Raw genomic sequence first — 24,069 nt, forward strand, 5'->3', positions numbered from 1 at the left:
GAAACCTACAAAGATAAGCTCGGTGGCTTGCTCTGCCCTCTGCCTGATAGTAGGCAGAGGGGACAGTGTGGAGCTGGGGACAGTTGGAGCTAGCCAGGACCCTGTTCTGTCAGCAGGAAGGACCAACATCAGCACCTGCAATGGAAGGTAGGGGTATTGTCCTGGGCAAAAGCTTCACGTCCCCCCCTCCCCCAGCCCAGAGCAGCCAGAAGAGAGTGCTCCCTGGGGGAACCTGCAGCTGCTTCTCTCCAGCCAGCAGTCTGTCTTCGGTTCTTTGGGCTCATATCAAAGCCACCAGAATAACTGACAAAAGTTGAGGCCTCTTCAGACCCCCTGGGTTGAATCTGGAATTGGTTCTCCTTTGGACTGGCTGTTTGAACCAAGCTGTGGCTCCGTTCGGTCCCACGTTTGCCTGTGTACACATTTCAGGTGCCCTCAGATGGGGTGGGTACAAAGCCAGGGGTGGGCCTGGTGGCAGCAGGCCACCAGCTGAGCATTGGGACACAGCTCCTTTAGCCAGCTCCCCTAGCTTCGTTAGCTGCAAGGCAGGGCCACCTCTAGGCTGGAGCTCCTGTGTCCTTGCAGGAGCTCAAGTCCTGGACCTGTCTGTGAGCGCAGGGACCTACAAAGCCGAGGTCCCTGAGGGACGCAGGACCTCAGGAGTATTCTCTACAGCCTTGCCCACCAGGAAGGTCAAGATGGCCCCAAAGGAAGATACAATCTTTTCATTTCTGAGGCCCTACTCCAGCTGCTCTGGCCTTGGGTGGCAGAGCCTGATTTGATCCCAGGACCTGGGTGCTTGGCCCAGGAGCAATGGTCAGCTCTAGACACAACACAGCAGCTGGCACCCTGTCTCCCTCCCCACATACTGATGATTTTCTATGATTTCTTCCTTTCCCTACAGGGAGTGGACCGGTGCTTGGTGCTGGGTATCTCAGGCTTGGGCCCTGGCTCAGAGCTCTGACCGACAGGCCACACCTAAAGACACACCTGCTCTTCCCCTACCTGCCCCCCCCAATCCCTTCTTCTCCCTCTTCTCCTTTCTGGCTGTCCCTTGTCTGCCTTCCCTGCCAGCGGTTTGCCGAAGAGAGACAGAGAATGTCTTCTGCAGGGCAGCAAAGACGTGAGCCAGCCTCTGTGCTGGGTGTGGGAGTGCATTGCCTCCCAGGTGACATCGTGGGGACCCCAAAAGGCATTTCAGAGTCGCTTCTATCCCAGGGCTCACAGTGCACCAGGCACTCTGAGAGGCCAGGGTGTGCTGCCCAATGCAGGGACTGCTTTTCATTTTTCCTCATGAAGAACAAAAGGTGACTGTTGGAACTGAAAGACAGACTCAAGGAAAGTGTTTTAATCCCTGTCTGGCTTAGAATATTCAGCGAATTTTAAGTTCAGAGCTGTTCTGCCACTTAAATTACCTTCTTCTTGACCTGATTGTTGCTGCAAAGGTGGTGATGCTCCCTGGGCCAACCTCACCTGCCGTTGCTTAGTTTCAGGATTTGTGCCGGTGAGGGATACCGCGGTTGTCTTCTGCCTGGATGTGGGATGCGCTGTCACCCCAGACCGCCATGGGCTGCGGGCTTTGCTCCAATAACACGGATCCCATACCACATTTAACTGGGCAGAGCTGCTTACCCTTTGGAAATCATGCGGCACCTTGTGGGATCCGTGCCCCAGACTTGTCCTGGCCCTTCCTCTCACCTGTCCCCCTTTTCCTCAGCAGGCCGGCAGAACTATGATCTCCTGGTGATTGGCGGGGGATCTGGCGGCCTGGCCTGTGCGAAGGAAGGTATGTGTCCTGTGCCCTGCGTCTTGCTGGCGTGGCAGGGCCTCCAAGTTTTCAGGGCCTCCCCACCCGCCAAGAGGGCTGCATTGTTCTCAAAGTTGGGTGGAGATGCACCCTGAATGGCTTTGTAGAGGGCATTATCTCTGTAGCTGGGGTTCTACATCCTGCCAGAGTCACCCCAGGAGCCTTGTCAGTCCCTCCTCCCTGCCACTCCACAGTGTCTGTGCAGTACCCAGTAGGCAGGAGGGTAGCCTGGGTCTTAGCTGGCTCTCCTGGGCTCCAGTCCCGGGCCATGTGGGATCTGCCCCCACCTATCTGACATGTCTCCCACCACCCACACCTTGCTCCCTTGTGCCACTCCAGCCCCTCGCCACCTCGGTGTTTTGCAGATGCTTCCCGAAGGTCTTTCTGGCCTTGCTCCGTACCCTGGCTGTCTGCCCGGCCTGGTCTTCTTCTCTGCCTGCCTGGTTAGCTGCAGGGTTCCACTCACCTTCCTTCAGCCTTTGCTGCTGAGACAGCCCTACTTAGAATGACAGCCTCACCATCTGGTCCCCGTCCCCAGCTCCACTGTCCTCATTCTTGGCCCCCGGCATGTCCCACAGAGATCCCGGTTTGTCCTGCTGTCTGTGTCTTACTCTCTCTCCTCAACCGGGCACCCGGAAGGGCCTGGGCACCCTGGAGTGCTCAGTGAAGGTGGGTTGAATGGAAGGGCTGGCCCCAGAGGCGTCTGGAGACCGTACGTTGCAGTTTGCCACTAATCTGGGTGGGGAACAGACCCAGCATTTCACTGTGGGGCTCTGCACTCTGCTGGAGGAGCGCCTGGCTGTCTGCTTGCCTGTCTAAATGATAAGGAGACAGATGTGGGTGAGGGAGGGGGGAAGCCAGCGGAGAAACGGAGCTGCAACAAGAGGGAGTTGAGCAGGCACCCTGACCATGAAAGGACAGCCCTCTGACGTTTCCCTTCTTTCTTTCTCTCCCTCCTTTCTTTTTTAAAGATTTTATTTATTGATTTGACAAACAGATCCCAAGTAGGCAGAGAGGCAGGCAGAGGGTTGGGGGGAAGCAGGCTCCCCGCTGAGCAGGGATCCTGATGTGGGGCTTGATCCCAGGACCCTGAGATCATGACCTGAGCTGAAGGCAGAGGCTTAACCCACTGAGCCACCCAGGCACCCCTTTTATTTATTTTTGTTAAAGATTGTATTTATTTATTTGACACAGAGAGACACAGCAAGAGAGGGAACACAAGCAGGGGGAGTGGGAGAGAGAGAAGCAGGACTTCCTCTGAGCTGGGAGCCCTACGTGGGGCTCGATCCTGGGACCCTATGATCATGACCTGAGCCGAAGGCGATGCTTAACTGAGCCACCCAGGCACCCCAGATCCTGGGTTTTTAGAATCATGGCCAGTTGGCATAAAGGAAATTTGCTGTGCACTACTCTTCTCCAAGGGGCAAAGGAGAGTGCTGGCCTGTGGCAGAGGGGAGGAACCTGGGAAGTCTCCCAGCTGATATGGGAGCCCACAGAGGGACACGAGTCCTCATCCCACTGGACCACAAAGCCACCGCAAGAAACAGTGTATAGACAGCCAGTTGTCCCAGTGATGTCCCTTACAGCAGAAGAAAGCCCTGGATGTTGTGTCCACACCAGTGTCTTATCTGCAGAGGCCCATCTCCGTTCACCTGCCACGGTTCCCAGGTCTGTCTTTGCCTTTTGGAACAGCGGCATTCTTCTTGTGGATTATCGCCCTTTTCTACACATTATTGAGCTATAATTGACGTAAAACAAACCAGACATGTTTAAAGAGGACGACTTGCTATACGCTTTGACATGGGCACACACCTGTGGAACCAAGCACCACAGTCACACTGGCAAATGTAGCCATCACCCCCGTATTCACTTGCTGGGGCAGCTCTGGAGGCTGGAAGTCTGAGATGAAAGTGCCAGCAGGATTGTTTCTTCTTAGCCCTCCGTCCTTGTCTTGCAGATGGCCATCATTTCCAGGGTCCTCACATGGTCTTTCGTCTGCATATCTATGCCCCGATCTCCTCTCTTTATGCTCCCCAGTCAGATTGGAATAGGGCCCGCCTATATGGTCACATTCTAATTTAACCACCTCTATCAAGACCCTGTCTGCTAAGGGTCACATTCTGAGGTTCTGGGGAAGAATTTGGAGGGGACATGACTCAGCTCCTAACAAACCCCAAAGTTTCCTCAAACCTTGGGATCCCCTTCCTGCTCCCCACTCCCTGCTGCATCCCCAGACAGCCAATAATCTGCTTTCTCTCACTGAAGATTAGTTTGCATTTTCTAAAATTTTGCATAAATGAAACCGTGTCATATGTATTCTTCTCTGGCTTTTTTCACACAGCCTAACTGTTTTTGAGATTCGTCGGTGATGCTGTGTGTGTCCGGGGCTCATTGCCTTCTATCACTGATCAGCATTCTGTCGTACACATACACCATGTTTTGTCTGTTCATGTACACCTGCAGGAGGACATTTGGGTTCTTGGCACTTTGGGGCTACTGTGAACGGTGCTACAGTGTCTTTGTGTGGATGCGTGTTTTCAGTTCTCTTGGATAAATGCCTAAAAGTAGAGCTGCTAGGTTGTGTAGTATATTTCTTCTTTAGGTATTTTTTTCATTTATTTCCACAACCTTTTGTAGTTTTCAACTTACAGCTTTTGTCAGATTTGTCGCTAAGTGTTTCATATGTTTCCAAATAGCTTTTAAAAAAATATATTTTATTTATTTATTGGAGAGAGAGACACAGTGAGAGAGGGAGCACAAGCAGGGGGAGTGGGAGAGGGAGAAGCAGGCTCCCCGCCGAGCAGGGAGCCCGATGTGGGGCTCAATCCCAGGATCCTGGAATCATGACCTGATCCGAAGGCAGATGCCTAACAACTGAGCCACCCAGGTGCCCCTCTAATAGTGTTTTTTGAGATTAAGTTACATACCATACTATCCATTCATGTAACGTGCATAATTCAGTCATTTTTAGTATATTCACAGAGTTGTAAAACCATCATATCAGTTGTAGAAATTCTTATCAATCCCCAAAACTGCTCTGTACCCCGTAGCAGCCACTCCTCAGCCCCTCTACCCCTCAGCCCCAGGCCACTACTAATCTGATTTCTCTTTCTATGGATTTGCCTATTCTGTACATTTCGTACAAATATGTGGTCTTAGCATGCTGTTTTCAGCGTTCATCCACAACAGAGTGTACGCTGGCACTTTATTTTTTTTTTAATGACTGAATATCATTCCATTGCATGGACAGATCACATTTTATTATCTGCTTGGCCATTGATGGACATTTGGTTGTTTCCACTTTTGGTAATTTTATATTCCCACCAGCACTGTTGGAGGATTCGAATTGGCCCCTATCTCACGCTCCCCCACTGGAGCCAGCCAGGTGCCCCAACTTTGCCCATTTTGAAATTGGGTTATTTGTGTTTTCATGACTGCTCCATGAGTTCATATACATATGTTCCATATTCTTACATAAACATAGTCTGGATACTAGACCCTTCTCAGACATGTGATTTGCAAATACTTTCTTCCATTCCGTCAATTATCTTTTTACTTTCTTGATGGTGTTCTTTGCAGCACAAGCATTTTTTATTTTGATGAAAGTCCAGTTTACCTATTGTCTTTTTGGCATGTTTTTGGTATCTGAGAAGCTGTTGTCTAATACAAGCTCACAAAGATGTATGCCTGTGTCTCCTCCTAAGACTTTTCCAGTTTCAGCCCTGACACTTGGGCCTCTAGTCCATCTCGGGTTCACGTAACAAATATGGTGCTAGGTAGTTGCCTGGGGGTTTGCTGAAGACATCGTGAACTCTTCATGGTCTACCTGCAAGTGATATGGTCCAATGCACATGTAGTACGAGAACCTTGCAATGGTAGTGTGTTTGCACATCTCCCTTCCCAGCCTTTATTCCATGTGGCCATACGTTTTACTTTGACATGTTATGAGGTCCATAACCCATTGTTACATTTTGTCTAAACAGTTGCCTTCCAGAAAGATTAAACTAATGAGAAGTCACCATTTCTGGTGCCCTTTCCTTTGTATAGATCTGAGTTGCTGTCTGGCATGATTTTTCTTCTACCCTGAGGATGTCCATGAACATTTCTTGTACTATGGCTCTAAGAATAATGGATTCTTTCAGCTTTTGTATGTCTGAGGACATCTTTATCTTGCTTTTATTTATTTTTTTAAAAGATTTTATTTATTTATTTGACAGAGATCACAAGTAAGCAGAGAGGCAGGCAGAGAGAGAGGGGGAAGCAGGCTCCCCACTGAGCAGAGAGCCTGATGCAGGGCTCAATCCCAAGCTTCCGAGATCATGACCCGAGCCGAAGGCAGAGGCTTTAACCCACTGAGCCATCCAGGTGCCCCTGCCTTTTTTTTTTTTTTTTTAAAGATTTTATTTATTTATTTGACAGACAGATTACAAGTAGGCAAGAGAGGCAGGCAGGGAGAGAGAGGAGGAAGCAGGCTCTCCACGGAGCAGAGAGCCCGATGTGGGGCTCGATCCCAGGACCCTGGGATTATGACCTGAGCCGAAGGCAGAGGCTTTAACCCACTGAGCCACCCAGGCGCCCCTATTTTTTAAAGGTATTTTCTCGGTGAGGCGGGTGTGTGGGCAGCGCCTGGATGGCTCAGTCGGTTGAACATCCGACTCTTGATTTCAGCTCAGGTCATGATCTCAGGGTCATGAGATTGGGCGCTGCGTGGGGCTGTGCACTGAGTACGGCCTCTGCTTGGGATTCTCTCTCTCCCTCTGCCCCTCCCCTTGCTCAAGCATGGTCTCTCTCTCTCTCTCTCAAATAAATAAATAAAATCTTAAAAAAATACATATTTTCTCTAGGTTGAGAATTCAAGGTAGACAGTTTTTCTTAGTTTCTTTTAGTACTTTAGAGATGTTGCTGTCCTGGCTTCTCACTACGTTGTTTCTGGTGTCATCTGCTGCCCTTTTTATCTCTGTTCCTTTGTCATGTGTCTCTGTCTCAGGTAGTTTCCAGGATTTTCTCTTTTCATTGGCTTTGAGTGACTTTTTAAAAATATTTTATATATTTATTTGACAGAGAGAGAGATCACAAGTAGGCAGAGAGGCAGGCAGAGAGAGAGAGAGAGGGAAGCAGGCTCCCCACTGAGCAGAGAGCCTGATGCAGGGCTCGATCCCAGGACCCTGGGATCATGACCCGAGCTGAAGGCAGAGGCTTAACCCACTGAGCCACCCAGGTGCCCGTTTTGAGTGATTTAAAGAGGGTGCAACCCTGGTGTAGTTCTTAATTATTTTTCTGCTAGAGTTGACTGAGTTTTTTGGGTCTGTGGGTTGATCGTTCTCGTCAAGTTGTGAGAATTTTCAACCATTATTTCTTCAGGGAATTTTCCCATCCTAACTCTTCTCCTTCGCTTTTGGAGACTTCAATCACACATATGTAGCCTGCTCAAAGTTTCCCCTCAGCTCTTGGGCATTCTCTTCATTTTGAAGAGTTTCTACTCCCGTTTTTCCAAATTCACTAATAAAAGATTCTGCGAGGTCTCATCTACCATTAATCCTACGTGATATATTTTTTCATCTCTTGTATTGTAATTTCATCTCTACAGATTTGACTTGGGTCCTTTCTTGTATCTTCCATGGTGCTCCTGAACTTTTCAAACATGTGGGATACAGTGACAATATTCGTTTTTCTTCTTTTCTGCTAATTCTGTGTCAGTTCTTGGCCAGTTTCTGTTGACTGATTATTTCTCTCTTGGGTCTTATCTTTTCCCACTCCTCTGCATGCCTGGTCATTTTTTGTTGAATTCCAGATACTTTGGACTTTCTCTTCCTGGCTTCTGGATATTTTTAGATTCCTAGATACATTTTCGAGCATGTTCTGGGATGCAGGGAAGAGAGTTTGATTCTTTTGCATCTTCCACTTAAGATTTGTTCAGTGGGTCTGGAGCTGGGCCCAGTCGTTCTCAGTGACTAGAGTCTGACCTTAGTACTTACCCAGCTCTCCAGGAATTATGTGTTTTCTCCAGTCTGGCTTCTGGGAACAGGCACTATTTCCTGCCCTGTGTGAGTACTTTATCCTCTAGTCTTTCTGAATGGTTCTTTCCAGGCCACTGTAGTTTCCTCACACACATGTACCAATCAACTATCTGGGGTTCTGGACAGCTCTCTCCTCTCTGGTCCTCTGTGCCTGGAGCTCTGGCTGCCTTAGTCTCCCCAATCTCCCAGCCCTCTCCTCAGCCAGGGAGTCCAGTGGACTCTGCCTGGGCCTCCTCCCCATGCTGCATCACCGTATTTGCTTCCCATCTTCCAAGAATCACTCTCCTTGATCTTCTGATGTTCAGTTTCTTGAAAGCATTATTTTATGTATTTCTTCTGGATCTTTGGTTGTCTCAGATGCAAGGATAAATCTAGTCCCTGTTGCTCCATTGTGGTCAGCTGTGGAAGACAGACCTCGGCATGTGTGAAGAGTCCTCTTGGCTGGATTTTTTCTTTTAAGATTTTATTTATTGGGGCTCCTGGGTGGCTCAGTCGGTTAGGCATCTGCCTTCGGCTCAGGTCATGATCCCAGGGTCCTGGGATCGAGCCCCGCATCGGGCTCTCTGCTCGGCGGGGAGCCTGCTTCCCCCTCTCTGACTGCTGCTCTGTCTGCTTGTGATCTCTCTCTCTGTCAAATAAATAAATAAAATCTTAAAAAAAAAAGATTTTATTTATTTATCTGATGGAGAGATAGAGAGCACAAGTAGGCAGAGTGGCAGGCAGAGGGAGAGGGAGAAGCAGGCTCCCCGCCGAGCAGAGAGCCCGATGCGGGGCTCGATCCCAGGACCCTGGGATCATGACCTGAGCCGAAGGCAGATGCCTAACCGACTGAGCAACCCAGGTACCCCCTTGGCTGGAGTTTTTAAAGCAAGCACTGCAATCCCATTATTGGTCAGTCAAGTGAAATGGGTTTTTACGTGAAGGCTTCTAAAACTTTGTTCTGCTCTTGGTCGATGACCATGGATCAAGAGTGTTCTGTAGTATGTCCAACATTCATGGGTCACGAAGTTTAAGTCAGGCATGCCCTTGAGGGCGGTCAAGTCCAGAGCCCAGGTTCACAGTGCAGCTCCCCAGGCAAGCCAAGGGGAAGCCCCACGATTAACCCAGGCTAATTGGTGACAGGGTTAGCACCTGGGACTCATGGCCCTGGGAGGAACCTGGTGGCAGCCAGTGGGGGAGGCCAGGAGACTCCAGGCAGGAGGTGCAGTTTGGAACCCAGATCTCCCTCCCCCTTTGGAAGTTGGCTGACTCTGTACGTGCCTTTTGACTTCGGAACTTTCGATTCCTCACCCTGAGAATGAGGCAGCAAATGCCCACAAGAGTAGATCTTGGGTGGGAGCCCCCCCAATGTCCGGTGGGGACCAGAGGAGGTGAGCGAGTCCACTGGGAGGGCTTGGGGTGAGAGCCAAGGGAAACTCTGAGTCCAGGGCCTCTCTCGGGGCGTGGGTGCCCTGTGATGCCTACTAGTGTGCGCCAGGTGGGCACTGGGCTCCTGCGGAATGTCGGGGCTAGACCTGGCTGTGGCAGGACACAAGGGAGGGCTGCGGCAGTGGGCTTATGAAGGAGGGAGGGCGTCCCACTAGGTCCTGGCACTGTGGTGGGTGGGATGAAGGCTGTAGTCAAGAAGAGCCCCACGGGGTCCCACCATGGGCAGCACAGCCATGTGGCAGCACGCAGGTGGGGAGACTGGGTGCAGAGCTGGTGGGAGGCTCCTTCCTTGCCTTCGTCTGGTCCTCAGCCCCAGCCCCAAAGGAGCTCCCCACCCTCCCACTTCTCTTGTCGTTCCAGCTGCTCAGCTGGGAAAGAAGGTGGCCGTGGTAGACTACGTGGAGCCTTCCCCCCGAGGTAGGTAGCCCCAGAAGGGAGCCATCTGTCCTGGAGGAGCAGGAGGATGGAGCCCTGGTTCACTTATGGGGGCGGCAGCTGAACCCGGAACGCTTTGCCACCATTGCCCGGGATCTCTGGCCAGTGTCCTCCTTGGCAAGTCAGCTGCCCTTACTTTAAAGTTTTTGTTCTGATTTAAAGACCACTCTGACTACAGTCATGGAGACTAAATTCCCAGGGCAGGGTTCACCCGGAGCGCACTTGAGCGCACTTTGAGAGCTGAAAGGACTCTTACCCGGCTGGAGAGGAACTGGAGAGCCTTCCGGACCCCGACTGTGAATCTAAGCAGGGTCTTCCCAACCTGCCAGGTACCAGGTGGGGCCTCGGCGGCACGTGCGTGAATGTTGGCTGCATCCCTAAGAAGCTGATGCACCAGGCAGCACTGCTGGGGGGCATGGTCCGAGATGCCCCCCACTACGGCTGGGCCCTCCAGCCGGTCCCGCATGACTGGTGAGGAGTCCTGCCCACTCCCTTCACTTCTGTGCTCCTGGGGTGGGGGAGGAAGGTGGGGGAGGAGGTTTGCTGCCCCCTTAACCCTTACGGGAGTCAGCTACCAGACAGGAACACTCACCCAGGGGCGACCCCCTTCTCCACATTTTGAAAAGTCTGGAGACACTTTGGCTATCACTGCTGATTGGGGTCGGGGGCTGCTGTGTCTCCCGGGATGCTGGTAAAGGTCCTGTGGCACATAGGACATCCTCACATAGGACACCCTCACAAAGGACGGTCCAGGGGCCACTAGTGCACAGCGAGAAACTGATATAGCTTCTGCAGGTGGCACCAGGTCTGCTCCAAGCTGCACACAGGCCCCTCAGTGGTGCTCAGATGACTGAGACTCAGGGCCACTGATGTGTCCCGATGGAGGGGCCCAAATGGGGCCCAAAGCCCCTGTTTTCCCTGAGGCCCAAGGCCCACAGCCCCAGACCCAAGACAGAGACAGTGGCTGTGGGCATAGATGTCACGTTTTTCCACCTTTATTTTTATTTTTTTGTTTGAAGATTTTATTTATTAGAGAGAGAGCATGAGAGAGGAAAGGTCAGAGGGAGAAGCAGACACCTCGCTGAGCAGGGAGCCTGATGTGGGACTCAATCCCAGGACTCCAGGATCATAACCTGGGCCGAAGGCAGTCGCTTTTCCAATATCCAGCTGAGCCACCCAGGCTCCCAATGTTTTTCCACCTTTAGAATCAGCTTGTTTCTCAGGATTTCTGCTAACTCGCTATTTGCATCTCCTCATGTGTTGTGGGACTCAGCAGTTCGTGCTCCTGTGGCGGTTTCTGACCTGTCCTGTGTGTTCCTAGGACGACAATGGCCGAGGCCGTGCAGAACCATGTCAAGTCCCTGAACTGGGGGCACCGGGTCCAGCTGCAGGATAGGTACTGAGGCCTTGGCCAGCCCTCCCACCCTCTCTGGGGACCTTCCTTCCCTTGGTGGGCACTCTCTCACCAGAGGCTCGGCAGTGACAAGACAAGAAGTCCCTGCCCGTGGGGTGGGATGTATGCACACAGGGTGGATGGGGCCAGGGCCCTGGGAATGAAAGGCCGGCCTGTAAGCTGGCACCAGCAGAGCCTGGAGTAGCGAGGGGGGAGAGGGGCGTGTTGGCGGGACAGCTGGTGCCTGGGTCTACACCAGGGAGGAGGCATGCTTGGGGCTGGCACTGCGGAGTCCAAGGGCCGGAGAGTGGGGGCACGGAGAGGGCCATCCCGGTGGCCAATGCCTTCCTCGAGGCAGGTGGCCTTTCTTCTGGCAGGATCGACCACAGTGATGTGGAAGGAGCCCAGTGAGCCCCACGTTGCTGTTGCAAAGAGGATGCCCAGCCAGCACACTCTGAACCCCATACCTCACCACGTCCAACGTGATCATTCTGGCCTGAACTGGCCGGGTCCCATCAGCCCTCTGGGCTCCCTCAGCCCCGATGCCAAAGCGTCCTCCCCAAGGAGCTGCTGCCAGAAGGAGAGGTGCCCCAGGCTGCACTCGGCTCTGGCCAGGCTTGGCTCCCAGCCCTATAGCTCTGCCCTTTGCCTGTGCAGGTCATGGAGGGGACAGTGTGACCTCTGAGGTCTGGTGGCTTTCATCTGAGCACTATGTGCTGGGGTCCAAGGAGTCTTCCTGGGGCTATGCAGTAGGCAACCATTTTGTGCCCATGAAGCCCAGGACTGCTGAGCGGGGGAAGTGGCCCACCTGCCCATCCCAGGCCTCCCCCGCCACCTCAGGGAGCTAAGTTGCATCCTATCACTTTTCCTCTGTGTGGGGCTCAGTATTCCCCAGGACAGTTTGTTGGAAGCACAGGGTTCCACCATGCTTCCTGCTGGCCCCAGGCAGCTCCCAGGCAAGTGCCAGGCAGGCCCAAGCCCACCTTCTGAGATGCCCACAGAAGAAAGCCAATGTGGAACTTACATCTGTGTCCTCTGGATGTTACTGGGCCATGGGGGTGAGTGAGGGCTTGGTTCTTACAGCCCAGGTGGCAAATGGAGTCACAGGGCACGATTGTGGGGAGGACGTACAGTCGAGGTGGTGAAGCCTTACCAAAGGCGCCAAGAACCCACCGTACGGAGTGGCCTTCATTATTAGGAGGTGTGGATCATTTCTGCACACCATGTACCTGACTGGCATTCTGTCTTTGTCATACCTGTTTTCCAGCCTTACTATCCCCTAAAGGCAGGGGGTGATGCCTATCTGGTAGGCACCATCCCTTGTCTGCCGGAAGTTGGTCGTTCGGGTGGCGGGGGTCACTGGGAGGGAGGGCCTCTGCTCCCTGCTAGAATGTGTCCAGGTGACAAGGCTGGGCTCTGGGGAGGCCCAGCCACGTCTGTCATCACACGCCAGGGCTATACTTGGGCTCTTGGGGCCATCCCGAGCTGGCTTCTGTCCTGACAGTTCCAGGGATCCATGGCCCTCCTCCCCCTGCACACTTCCCAGTGCTGCTCTCCACTCACCCCTTGCCCTGACCTGGGCGGGGGACAGGGGGCTGTGAGCCCCGAGCTCGCCTTTTAGCCATCTGCTCCCTATCTGGTCCCATCGGGGACGCCTAATTTGCGGAGGAAATTTTTAACAGTCTGTTTTTTTATTTTGCAGAAAAGTCATGTACTTTAACATCAAGGCCAGCTTTGTCGACGCACACACGGTTTGTGGTGTCGCTAAAGGCGGGAAAGAGGTGAGGGCCCAGCTCTCCCGAGTGGCTCCCCTTGGGTGCTGCTGACCCTTCCAAGCACTCCAGCGTTGTTCGACCTCAGTGCCGTTCTCAGTAATGAGCACTGCGGGAATTGACCGCAGATCCCTCTGAGGCTGGTTATGATGCTTTATGGAGGGTGAGACGCGTCACCAAGAGGCACATGGTGCCCAGCTGCCTGCTGCGCCAGGGTGATCAGACCCTCTAGGAGTTTTGCAGGGGTCGGAGGTGATGAGATACCTGCGGGGGCCCGTGTAAGCTGCAGGGTGCTTGGAGTTTGAATGTCTCTCTGCCCCCTCCTGCTGGGCTCCCTCCTGGCTTGAGGACCCTGGACAGGCTCCCAGCTCTGAGGGACCCCATGAACTGCTGGCCCCAGGGTCCACACTGCAAGGCAGGGGCTGTCATTAGAAAGCATGCATCTCTGCCGGCAGCCTCTGCAGACCTGCCTGACCACAGCTTCCTCCGTTTATTCTCAGACTCTGCTTTCGGCTGAGCATATCGTCATTGCTACCGGAGGGCGGCCGAGGTACCCGACCCACGTGAGTGTCCCCAGCACACAGCCTTCCCTCGCACCCTGGGCATGTTCACGGTCTCCCGGCTCACGCTTCCCACACCAGTGGCACCCCCTACTCTTTCTTTTCTTAAAAAAAAAATAATAATAATTTTTTTTTCTATATTCACTCTGGTTACCTTCTCATGCTCTCTCAACTCCGTTCTATGGACACAGGCCGGCAAGGACCCCCACATCCCCCTACTCTTCACATGGCTCTGGGACACCCCTGCCTCTGGTCTCCTTTATCTCTCTTTGCTGATTCTTCCTTTTCTGCTCAGCCTCAGGGTGTTGGAACATCCGGAACTCAAGCCTCTACTTCCTGCCCCCACTCCACATCATGACATAAGATTCTCCTACCATAAAATACACCCTTTGAAAGGGTACGATTCAGGGGCTTTTTCACACCGTTCACAGAGTTGTGCAACCGTCAGTCTCCACTACCTCATTCCAGAACATTTTCATGCCCCCGATGAAATTCTGTCCCGTGAGTGGTCACTGGTGTTCCTGGCTCCCCAGCCCCTGGCAACCACTAGTCTGGTTTCTGTCTCTGTGTGGATTTGCCCGTTCTGGGCACTTCACATAAATGAAATTAGACAACATGTGGCCTTTGTACCTGGCTTTCTGCACTCAGCAGAAGGTTCATCCACGTGGTAGCCTGGGTCAGACCTTCATTCCTTTCTATGCCTGAATAACGAGCCATTGTGTGGCTGGACCATAATTTTGTTTGTCCACTTGTCCGTTGATGGACATCCGAGTTGTTTGCACTTTGAGCTGTTGTGAATAATGCTGCTGTGAACAAGTTTTTCTGTGGACTGAAGTTTGCACTTCTCTTGGCTCTAGACCTAGGAACAGAGTGATGGGTCATACGGTAACTCAGTTTTTAACCTTTTGAAGAGCCGGCCACCTATTTTCCAAAGTGGCTGCACCATTTCTCGTACCCCCTTGCCCCCCAGTAACGTGTGAAGGTCATGCTTTCCTGGTTCTTTGCATTTCACAATTTTGTTGTTGTTTTCGAGCATTGAGTAGTTCAAATAAAGTAACGCACGAATTCTGGAAATCTGAATCTTTCTCCACTACAGGGTTTTGTTTATTGCCATTGTATGTCTGAAGCGATTTTGTAAAGTCTGTTCTTTGTCAAGGGAGGCCACCGAGGTCTCTGCTCAGTTGGCTTAGTGCTCAGCAAGTAACTAGATAGAGATTTCCTGAAATGCCGGGAGAAATGGCCCAGTCTTTGCTGAGGGATTCTGTAGGCATTTGAGGGCCAGCTTTGGGCCATCAGCCAGGCGCCAGAAACTCTGCCTTAGCTCTCACTTCCTGCCTGTACTAGGCCCCGAGGCCAGCCAAAAGTGAGAGCTCAGGTTGTCTCAGGCCTTTCCCAGGTGTGTGTGCAGCCCAGGGCCTACACCCGGCCTTCTAGGTCCCCAGGAGTATGCAGGAGCTTTTCAAAGCCCCCATGGACAGCTCACTCCTTGGCTTTTCCTTTTAAGCTCTGGGATGGTGCGTTGCTTGTTTCTGCTGTCATCCATTGTCTTGGGCAGCTATGACATCCGTCACGGGATAGATCCTGCTCAGAGAGAGGCTTCTGGCCACGGGCAAGGTCAAGCGAGGTTGAAGACCAGCCTTTTGAGTTGGGGTCTCCTGGGGAAGCCCAGCCAGGTCGACCGATGACTGTGTCCTGGGAAGGAGCTCTGTCAGGGCTCCAGCCCGGCTCTGCTCGGCTCTCCCCGGTGTGTCTTTTAAGATGCTCACCCTTGCTCAAGGTTGCTGCTGTGCTGAGGGATGGGTCTATAGTCTGTCACAACACCACAAAACTCACCGTTCTTACCAAGTTTCAGCCATTTTTCTTAACTAAATATTCCCTGTGTTGCCGCAGCCTTTTCGTTCATTTCTGGAGTTCTCCACAAGTTGAATCTGACTGTTGTTGCTAGTTGTCTGGCTGTTTTTATGGAAGGGTGAACACTGGGAGGTCCTTGCACCACTGTTTTTTGACCACGTCCCCCTTACCGGCCCAGTCTTCTGTGAGGGCACTGCTTTGCCGTCACTCCCACAAGGCAGGTGGAGCTAAGGAAGGGGCTATATGGTCAAGGTCATGGAGGGGGGGATGGGAAGCAGAAAGGCGCTTGGCCAAGGCCACATATCTTCGTGGGTCTCCCAGGGGCCCTGGGAAGCAGACAGCACAAGCCCTGAGCCTCCACATGGACTGCAGCAAAGTGCACGAGGCGCACAGACTCCCTGGGCCTAGAGGCCACTTCTGCCTCCAGATGGTGGAAGAACAAGGCACTGGTTCGTTTCTCCTCAGATGCCCAAATCCCAAGCCTCCCCTTTTGGTTCTGTGCTTTCTCTGGAAACGGGGAATAGAGGGGCATGGTGGAAAAGACACACTCTGGTCCTCAGAGGAACACCATGCCTGCTTCCAGCTGTTGGGCTCGCAAGAGCGGCCTCCGGAGGGGACCGGTGGCTTGTGCACAGAGGTGGCCCTTGGCTGGCTTACATGGCTCTGTCGGGTGGTGGAGTGCTATTGTTCAAGGTAGCTGCCGACAGACAGAGGTGCGCAGCCATTAGCGACCCCTCACCCTTCAGCCAGGCCTATCTTGGTTCCGCATAATAGCCCCCGAAGGCCACAGTCTGCTCCTAGGAGCTGGGCGGTCATCTGGGCCCCAGCCTGCTGGACCTCGGCTGGGAGGCCGCCGTATCTCCCTGGGCCAGCAGGGAATAGAGCAGGAGCTGTCTGGCCCCAGGGGGAGGAAGCTCAGTGGCTGCTCCGCTCTCCTACCGCCTACCCCCACCACCTCCTCCCTGGGTGCCTGCCAAGGCTTGCTTGGGTTTTAGTCCCTTTGATTTCTAGACCTTTTGGTTTTCTTTCCACAAACCCGAGAAATTCCTGACTTTATTTGTATTGCCAATTGGAATCATAAACTGTTTGCATTCTGCTTCCTCTCCACCAGCACATCTTACTGTTCTTACTCTCATGGGCCACGGAGAGGACTCTGGTCCTTGGATCTCCCCCATCTGCTTAGCGGCACCTCCTCAGGCTCTGCTGGGAATCAGGGGAGTCCGTGCAATTCCTGGGCTCCCTCGAGGGTGCCCAGGAGCATCAGTGCCCTTGGGGCCAGCCTGCCCCTCCATACCCTGTGTCACTCTGCTTCCCTGCTGCCCTCCCTGAGCCCAGCGTCTGGATCAAGGGCAAGGCCCTGGAGGGCAGGGAGGGAAAAGCTGCGGGCCCCACACCGGCTCCCAGCCACCTCGAACAGCCAAGGAGTACTGGGTGCTTTGCCCAGAAAGCTCGTGGTGCTCCTAGTCAGATAAACCCAGGTCACCTGTCCTTAGAGGCCACAACCTGAAGGATGGTGTGTAGAGCAGGGAAGCACCCCCAGGGGTGGGTTGGGGTGGTTCTGCTTGAGTTGTGTCTATGAAATGGTCATCTTCTTTGAGGGGAAAGTCTCTGGGCACAGGCCGAGTGACACTCTTCTCATGCTGATAGTTTTTGTTTTTGTTTTTGTTTTTGTTTTTCTGGATAGATCGAAGGTGCCCTGGAATATGGAATTACAAGTGATGACCTCTTTTGGCTGAAGGAATCCCCTGGAAAAACGTAAGACCCCATGTGTGCCTTAATGGCAATCTTTTTTTTTTTATGATTTTATTTATTTATTCGATAGAGAGAGACACAGCAAGAGAGGTAACACAAGCAGGGGGAGTGGGAGAGGGAGAAGCAGGCTTCCTACTGAGCAGGGAGCCCGATGCGGGGCTCGATCCCAGGACCCTGGGATCATGACCTGAGCTGAAGGCAGATGCTTAATGGCTGAGCCACCCAGGCATCCCTGGCGATCCTATTTTGTTCACAGTTTCCAAGCATCAGAGCCATTCAGAACAACACATTGGTCCTCTCTCCCTAGTGCATTCTTTCCTGTCTACGGACAGGGAGGATGGTGTTTGTGCCCCTTGGTGGGGCTGTTGCCTGTCTTGGAAGTGATGACCCGTGTATTACTAAATGGATCAGCCACTATCTCGGGCAGTGGTTTTCAAACAGGGTTCCCAGAGCCCTGGGCTTCCAGGGAGTCCCGTCAGGGACATCACAGAAGAAAGATGTTCCAGGAGGAGAAAGCAAGGCCAGGTCCTCTGGGAAAGCCATTTGCCTTTCTGCAGTCCTTGATTAAACATCCCCTTTCCCCTGGCTTGAAACTTGGGCTTCTCTGAAAAGCAGCAAAGTCTCCAAAGTTCTCAGAAACTGTAGCCCAGGAAATGAGACATGCAGTGTGTGAGCAGTTTTACACTCCCTGAGTGGGTATTAATGCACTAAATGCATTTCCTGTCCCCACAGAGCAGGCCATTGTGGGGGGGGTTCCAGGTCCACACAGGCCCTGGGAGTGGCGGCTGGGGGACTCCGTGCTCTCAGGGACTGGGACTGTAATGGCCACAAGAGGGCAGCAGAGGCTTTGTCGTCAGCAGGCTCTCCACTGCCTTGGGACTTGGCTTTGACAAAATACAGGTGGAAAAGTGTGCCAGGGAGGATGGGCGTGTGGGCACAAGTGTATGTGTAGGGCAGTGTGTGTGAACGGGCACGCGTGTGCTCTCCTCCTCGATGTTTCCCACTTCCAGAGGCATCTCTGGCTGGGGTCAGGGCTTGATTCCCTTGAGTGGATGTGCTGTAGTTTATCTTCCCACCACTACATGAGTGTCTCACTAGGCTCTTTTTGTCGGTGTTACGAAATGCTGCAGTGAACACCTTTGGTGTGCATCTTATCTTCTGGCATAATGCTTCTTACGTGTTCTACATACCTGTCGGTGGGGGGTTGTTCTGTAAGCAGAGAACCCAGGTACAGGGCTTCCCACGTCCTGCTAGCAGGTGCTCCCTCCTGGTGGGCTGTCTCCCATTTCCAGGCACACCTCCACCTGCTCCCCACTTCCCCCTAACGGGACTGGGCCATCAGCTTTTTCATGAGCGGGGAAATGGGAAGGGACTCCTGTTTACTCCTGCTCTAGGGGTGGGGGTAAATGGCAGTTGTTTCTGCCCAAGGCATGCGTGGTCCCTCCAGTGAGTGTGGTCAAGCTCACGCTGGCTTGGATCTCTCTGTCTCATTCCACTGGCTCCCCAGGCTGTGCTTTCTCTTTTTACTTGGTGATATTATTTCATACAGAAGTTCGTAATTTTCATGCTGTGACACTGATCGCTTTTTTCCTTGATGCTGAACCATCTGGGTTATCTGTTCTTTTATCTTTAGCTCGCTAAGGGGTTAAATGTGACTTGAGTCTATTTGCACTTGCTATTTTTAGTGGTCGTTTCATGTATTTACTAGCCGTTTAAAACTGAGTGTGTCTGTGAGTGTGTGTGTGTGTGTGTGTGTGTGTGTGTTGTCAGCTTGGTCTGTGGCCTACTTTCTATCTAGTTTTTCTTTTTTCTTATCTGTTCCTTATCTTCCAGCTGTTTCGCGGGCTAGGGCTATAATCTCAGGCCATTTTGATCGCACATTTTCTTGGCTTGTCATGTCATTTCACTTGTGTGGTGTACAAATGGTTTTTTATTTTTTATTTTATTTTTTTCCTAACCTACCTTAGATCTTTCTTTACACTTAATGGCTTTTAGATTTATTGCGTGTTCAGGAAGGCCTGCTCCACCCCCAAGATAGCTTTTGAAAAAGAGCCCCTGTGTTTTCCTCTGGGCTTCCATAGGTCGGATTTTCCTCTGCGTCCTTGGGGTGTTGGCAGTTCATGTTTGGTGTGGCGTGGTATGGCACGGTGGTGTGGTGTGGTATGGTGTGTCATGACATGTGTGGTATGGGGTGGCATGGTGGGGTGGCACCCGGGCTGCCACAGTTCCGGTGTCACTGACCAACAGCCCCACAAGCCAGTGTGAAAGCTCCGTCCCTGAGTGGAGTCCAGTCCCGCTCTGGCTTCTGACTCTGACTTTCCTGTATCACTGGCCCAAGTGCCTGGCACTGGCCTCAGATCTTCTCAGTTTTCTTTTGCACTGATTCCTGTGGGTGGAGTGTAGACCCGTTCTGCCAGCCTCTCCATAGTGGTCCTCCAGCCTTGCTTCAGACAGCTCCAGCTGCCACCAGAGCGTGGGTCCTGTCTGAGGCCCCCGTGCACTTCGGTCACCTCGGCCTGTAACCAAAGGCCAACATTTGCTGAATCCCGGTCTTCTGTCAAATTAGTTCCTATATCTTCTGTTATTTCCTTTGTTTGCTATTTTCCCATCTCCGTGTCCAGGAAGGGGTCAGTTTGCAGTGATCGCCTCTCGAGCCACTGCTCACAGGAGGCTGGGTGTGCAGAGAGGCTGGCCTGGGCCATAACTTGGGCTGGGGAGGTTGGGAGGCCCAGGCGCGCCAGGTGCCACCGGTGCTCAGCGCGGTGGCCCAGGGCCCGGGCCCTTCCTCCGCAACCTTACAGCCAGGGCAGCCAGGCGGGGAAGACACCACCCCAGATCTTTCGGCCGGGAGAGCAAGCACTGTGTTTATTTTCTTCAGAAAAAAAACATTTAGAAGATTTTTTTTTTTTTAAAGAAAAAAAAGCTCTTTCGTTTAGAAGGAATCTAGGTATGTTATTGTTGAAGGAAAAAAAGTGTTTGCAATGTATCAGTCACCCGTTTCGTTCTGAGCATGATTTATGTGAGGAAATGGTTTTTTTTAAAAATTAAGCTGGAGATATATCCCTGTACGATGCTTCTGTGAAAATGCGGCTTTTGTCCGGTGCCGTTAATGCAAGTTGTAACAGTGTGATATGGGAGGCACTGTTTACATGCTGCATTCCTCTCCTGCAGTCAAAATAAGCCCGGAGGGTCTACAGTAGCATTTCTGTATTTTATCAGCTTGGGCTGGGGCTGAGGGGGAGGCCTCCACTCACACTTGGAGGGGCTGTTTCTGCCAGATTTATTTGCCTTATAAATATTCCCTGTGTTTATTTTAACTCGCCTTTAAAATGGAGCTGAAATTAATATGGACCTGAGGGCTGGCCCCCCAGCCCTGTCGTGCCTCCTGTAGCGGGTGGGGCATCTCCACTGGGTCCCGTCGGGAGGCGTGGCTGGTGGTGGAGGGCCCCCAGCGAGTGCGGTCCCTACCAGCCAGCTCCCCACGACCCCATCAGAGGTTCCCGAGGGGCATGGCTGGCCCTGTGTCCCTTGTGTGCTCTGCAGCATGCACATGGGCTTTCCTCCCTCCATCCCTTCCCTTGATGGGGCATGGGCAGCATCAAGACCTTTTGGGGTACATCCAAGTGGAGCACAGGGGCCAGTAGCCCTCGGTGGGGCCCATAGCCCTTCAGCCTCCCGTGGTTGTTCCACATCTTTGTCCCCTCGAGGCACAGACCCCAGTGGCCACAGAGGTGTTGAGCCTCCCAGACATGTGAGGAGCCCCTCCCCACTGTCTTGCTTTGCTTGAATCCAGGCCTGGGGAGCCCAGGGCTAGACAGATGGCAGAGAGGGGATGATGAAGCCCAAGCCCGGCTATTGGGAAGAATGAAACAGTCTTCACAACATGGCTGGGTGCCCAGCTTGGCACCCCGAGGTGACAGATCATGTATGGAAACCTCCACTGTATGCAGCGTGAGCTCCCAAGTCTGTGAGCAGGGCCCTCGGAGGCCAGGCTGGGGCTGGGGGGAGCCCTGGTGCCCCAGACCCTTGGAGCCACACCCTCGGCCCGAGGTGGGACCACAAGATTGGCATCTACTCAGCCTTGGCCACCCGAATGCCAGCTTTGTGGCTGGCACAGGTTGAAGAAGTAAGAAAGATTCTGGGGGAAGAACAGGGTCCCCTGGGCAGGTAGCAGGAGCCCCTTCAGAAGTAACAATCAGGGGAATAATGGTCACTTCCAGAAATTATCGACCACCAGGGGAGGAAGTGGGGGTGCAAAGGGAGTGCGCTGCCTTTCATGGGGAGGCTTAGAGACAGCATCTGCGTGTCCCAGATGTCCAGCCCGGCGACTCCCCGGCGGGTGGAGGGAGGGTGGAAGGGAGAAAGGTAGGCCAGCTCCCCACAGTGCCTACAAGGAGGCAGGCCAGAGGATATCGGCTCAACATTTGATCCCATGGCCTGGTGATCTTGGCTCACTCAGCTGGAGGGCCACCTCTTCCACGCCTTCTGGGCCTGGGCATCCTGGCTGGGACCTGGGCCTGGCCTCCCAACCTTCCCCGGGCCAGGATCCTCAGGTCTCTACCCCCTGTAACTGTTTAGGTGCCCTAAGGGTGGGGAACCGGGGTCACTCTGCTCCACGCCCCCTTAGCTCCCCAGCCCAGCCGGTCAGCACACCCGCCTGGGGTTCACTCCAGGTCTGCAGGCTAGCTCTCTGCACAGCTGGGCTCTGAGCTGGTAGCTTGGGGGTGACCCCAGTGCCATCACTTTTCTCTGACAGCAGAGGACTTGAATGAGACCAGAGCTACCTGGGGCAGCTCTTCCCCCACGTTGGCCTGACACACCACTCTTCCCAGTTGCCGGCCCAGGAGTGTCCTCTCTTCCACAGCTGCTCTGTCCTTGCGGCCCAGAGCTCTGTGCAGCAGGGCGTTTCTTTAACTCAGGCTGATTTTATACTACCTGTCAGACCTGGTCCCAGAAAGAGCATTTTTTTTGGGGGGGGGACCCTTATTTCAAGTCTGGAAGCTGATTAGGTATTATGACCATTCTTCTTTTTCCCTGAGCACAAAAGGGAAGGATAAAAATTTTATCCTGCAAAGAACCACAGCCGTTGGGTTAGAAAAACTCCTTGGTGTGAATTTTCTCATTTCCTGCTTAATACCCATGTTCATTTGGTGTGACACCTTGTGTCCAGCAAAAGGGAGACGGGCCCTCTGCCTGCAACTTGGCTACCAGCCCGTAAAGATCTCTCCCTGGTGTGTCGAGGGCTGCCGGGAGGAAGACAACAAGGAAAACACCAACCCGGGGTGTCATTGTTATGAGGCCAAACAGAGAGGCTCTAGCTGGGCGCAGGTGGGCCCAGTGTCAGACCCCAATAGGTGGGATGGGGCTGGCAGATCCCAGGCAAGCCTGGAGTTAGCCCCCACTGGGGAGGAGGCCTTGCCCCGTGCCCGTGGCCTTCCCGGGGCACCTGCGCTCGGCAGCCCGCCTGGCATTTCCTGCACTGGTGGGGCTGCCAAGGAGCCAGGTGCCCGCTGTGAGGCCCTCACTTTGTGTGGGTGTTCCCCTTTGGGGAGCGGATCAGGGGCCTTCAGACTCGAGAGGCAGGTGGAGGGCTCTTTAAGCTGGGACTTCGCAGGTCTGAATTAAGGCTTTTGTTTCTGCTTCCTCCCCCATTCAGATTTTGAACAAGAAAGCCTGCCCTGTGATTAGGCTAATCCCACGGTTGTTACAGCTTCGCATGAAATGTTTGCACACCGAAGGGCACAGACAGCAGGGTTGCCCAGAACGCATGTATGATCGCATCAGGGGCTCCCAGGATGGAGGGTGGTGACTGCCCACATGGGCCAGTGCCCTTGTGTCCGGGTCTCTTAATGTAGTGACAAGGTGAGGGTTTCCACCCTGCGGAGGCTCACTCGGGCCCTTCCACCCCGGACCTGACAAGCTGGTCCTGACTTCTGCTGCTGCCAGCACCCCTGTCCTGTGGCGGGCCAAGGCTGGCACTGGTCCCTGCACCTTAGCAGCTGGCCTCGGCCCCGTTGTTCCCAGGCCACCTTCCTGGCCAGGAGTCCTCTCAGCCGCCAGAGGAATTTGTGTGCAGTTTCAAGGCTACAAAAAAAAAAAAAAAAAAAAAAAACAAAAAACACCAGAGCCCCTCTTCTGGCCCTCCCTACCTCTCGTGATCTAGAGACTCCAGAGTCTGCCTGTCTTTGCTCTGGCATTTTCCTACTTCAGCTCATTTGAAGGGAGCTTTCTGAATTCTCGGAGCCTATGTTCTGCAAAGAATAATGACCATTTGACAAATTGGGGGTAGGGTGGAGTGTAAACCAGTATTACTGATAATCCTTGCTCACAAAGACAAGAAGAGACCTCAAATTACCTTCCAGAAGGCAGGACGTGTGTTTGTTTATGAGATTTGAGCTCTACACATGCAGTCAAGGGCACCCACTTTGGAGTGGCTGAGCTGGCTGGCACCAGCCTCCTCCCAGATGTGCCCTCTGTTGGCAGCTCAGAGCTGGTAGCCTGAGAAGGGTGGGTCCCCATGACCAGGAGGTGAGAATGGGAGGCCCAGAGCGCTGAGATGGCTCCGGGGTAGGGGGATCTGGGGGTCCCGCATCTGCGTGGCCGCCTGCCTACCTCCCTGTCCGGCTTGCCAACCACACAGGGCAAGAAATGGCGAGGGACCAGGGGGCAGCAGAAACAAAGCAGTCATGCCAAAATCCGGAGACTGCCCTCCCGCATCCTTAGCAGTGTGACACAAGGGTCTGGAGATGTCCTACAGGCTATAGCTGGCAGCTGGCTAGCTCCTGCTGGAGGGCCCACGTCCCAGAGGCCAGGACAGCCCCGTTGTCCAACAGAGGGGAGCCCCTGTGGCCCACGTCACACGACAGCATGATGTGGCTGTCGCTTTCACATCTTAGAGGAAAGCTTGTGCTTCTCACTGCATCCATCAAGCACAAAAGAAGTTAGATTGTGTCATTTTGAAAACGTCCCTCCTCAGAGACCTACCTGGCCACATCCACATGTGGATGCGCGAGAACACCACCGTGTCTGTTTCTTAGACATTGCCAGGCCCATA

At 53.3% G+C, this 24,069-nt stretch overlaps 1 protein-coding gene across 4 annotated transcripts in view; it reads left to right on the plus strand.

Moving 5' to 3' along the window:
- Positions 1 to 24,069, plus strand: part of TXNRD2 (thioredoxin reductase 2) — a 49,371-nt gene that overhangs the window by 1,978 nt on the left and 23,324 nt on the right. For 3 of the 4 annotated variants that reach the window (XM_080821534.1, XM_080821536.1, XM_080821533.1), the window contains exons 2-8: positions 1,718 to 1,786; positions 9,613 to 9,669; positions 10,017 to 10,158; positions 11,009 to 11,083; positions 12,783 to 12,861; positions 13,353 to 13,415; positions 16,948 to 17,018. In XM_080821534.1, coding sequence (XP_080677660.1) covers positions 1,718 to 1,786; positions 9,613 to 9,669; positions 10,017 to 10,158; positions 11,009 to 11,083; positions 12,783 to 12,861; positions 13,353 to 13,415; positions 16,948 to 17,018 — 556 coding nt within the window. The remainder of the gene's footprint in view (positions 1 to 1,717; positions 1,787 to 9,612; positions 9,670 to 10,016; positions 10,159 to 11,008; positions 11,084 to 12,782; positions 12,862 to 13,352; positions 13,416 to 16,947; positions 17,019 to 24,069) is intronic. The other variant, XM_080821535.1, reaches the window with a different exon arrangement.

The sequence above is a fragment of the Martes martes genome (assembly GCF_963455335.1).
Source record: "Martes martes genome assembly, chromosome: 13".
NCBI classification, from domain to species: Eukaryota; Metazoa; Chordata; class Mammalia; order Carnivora; family Mustelidae; genus Martes; species Martes martes.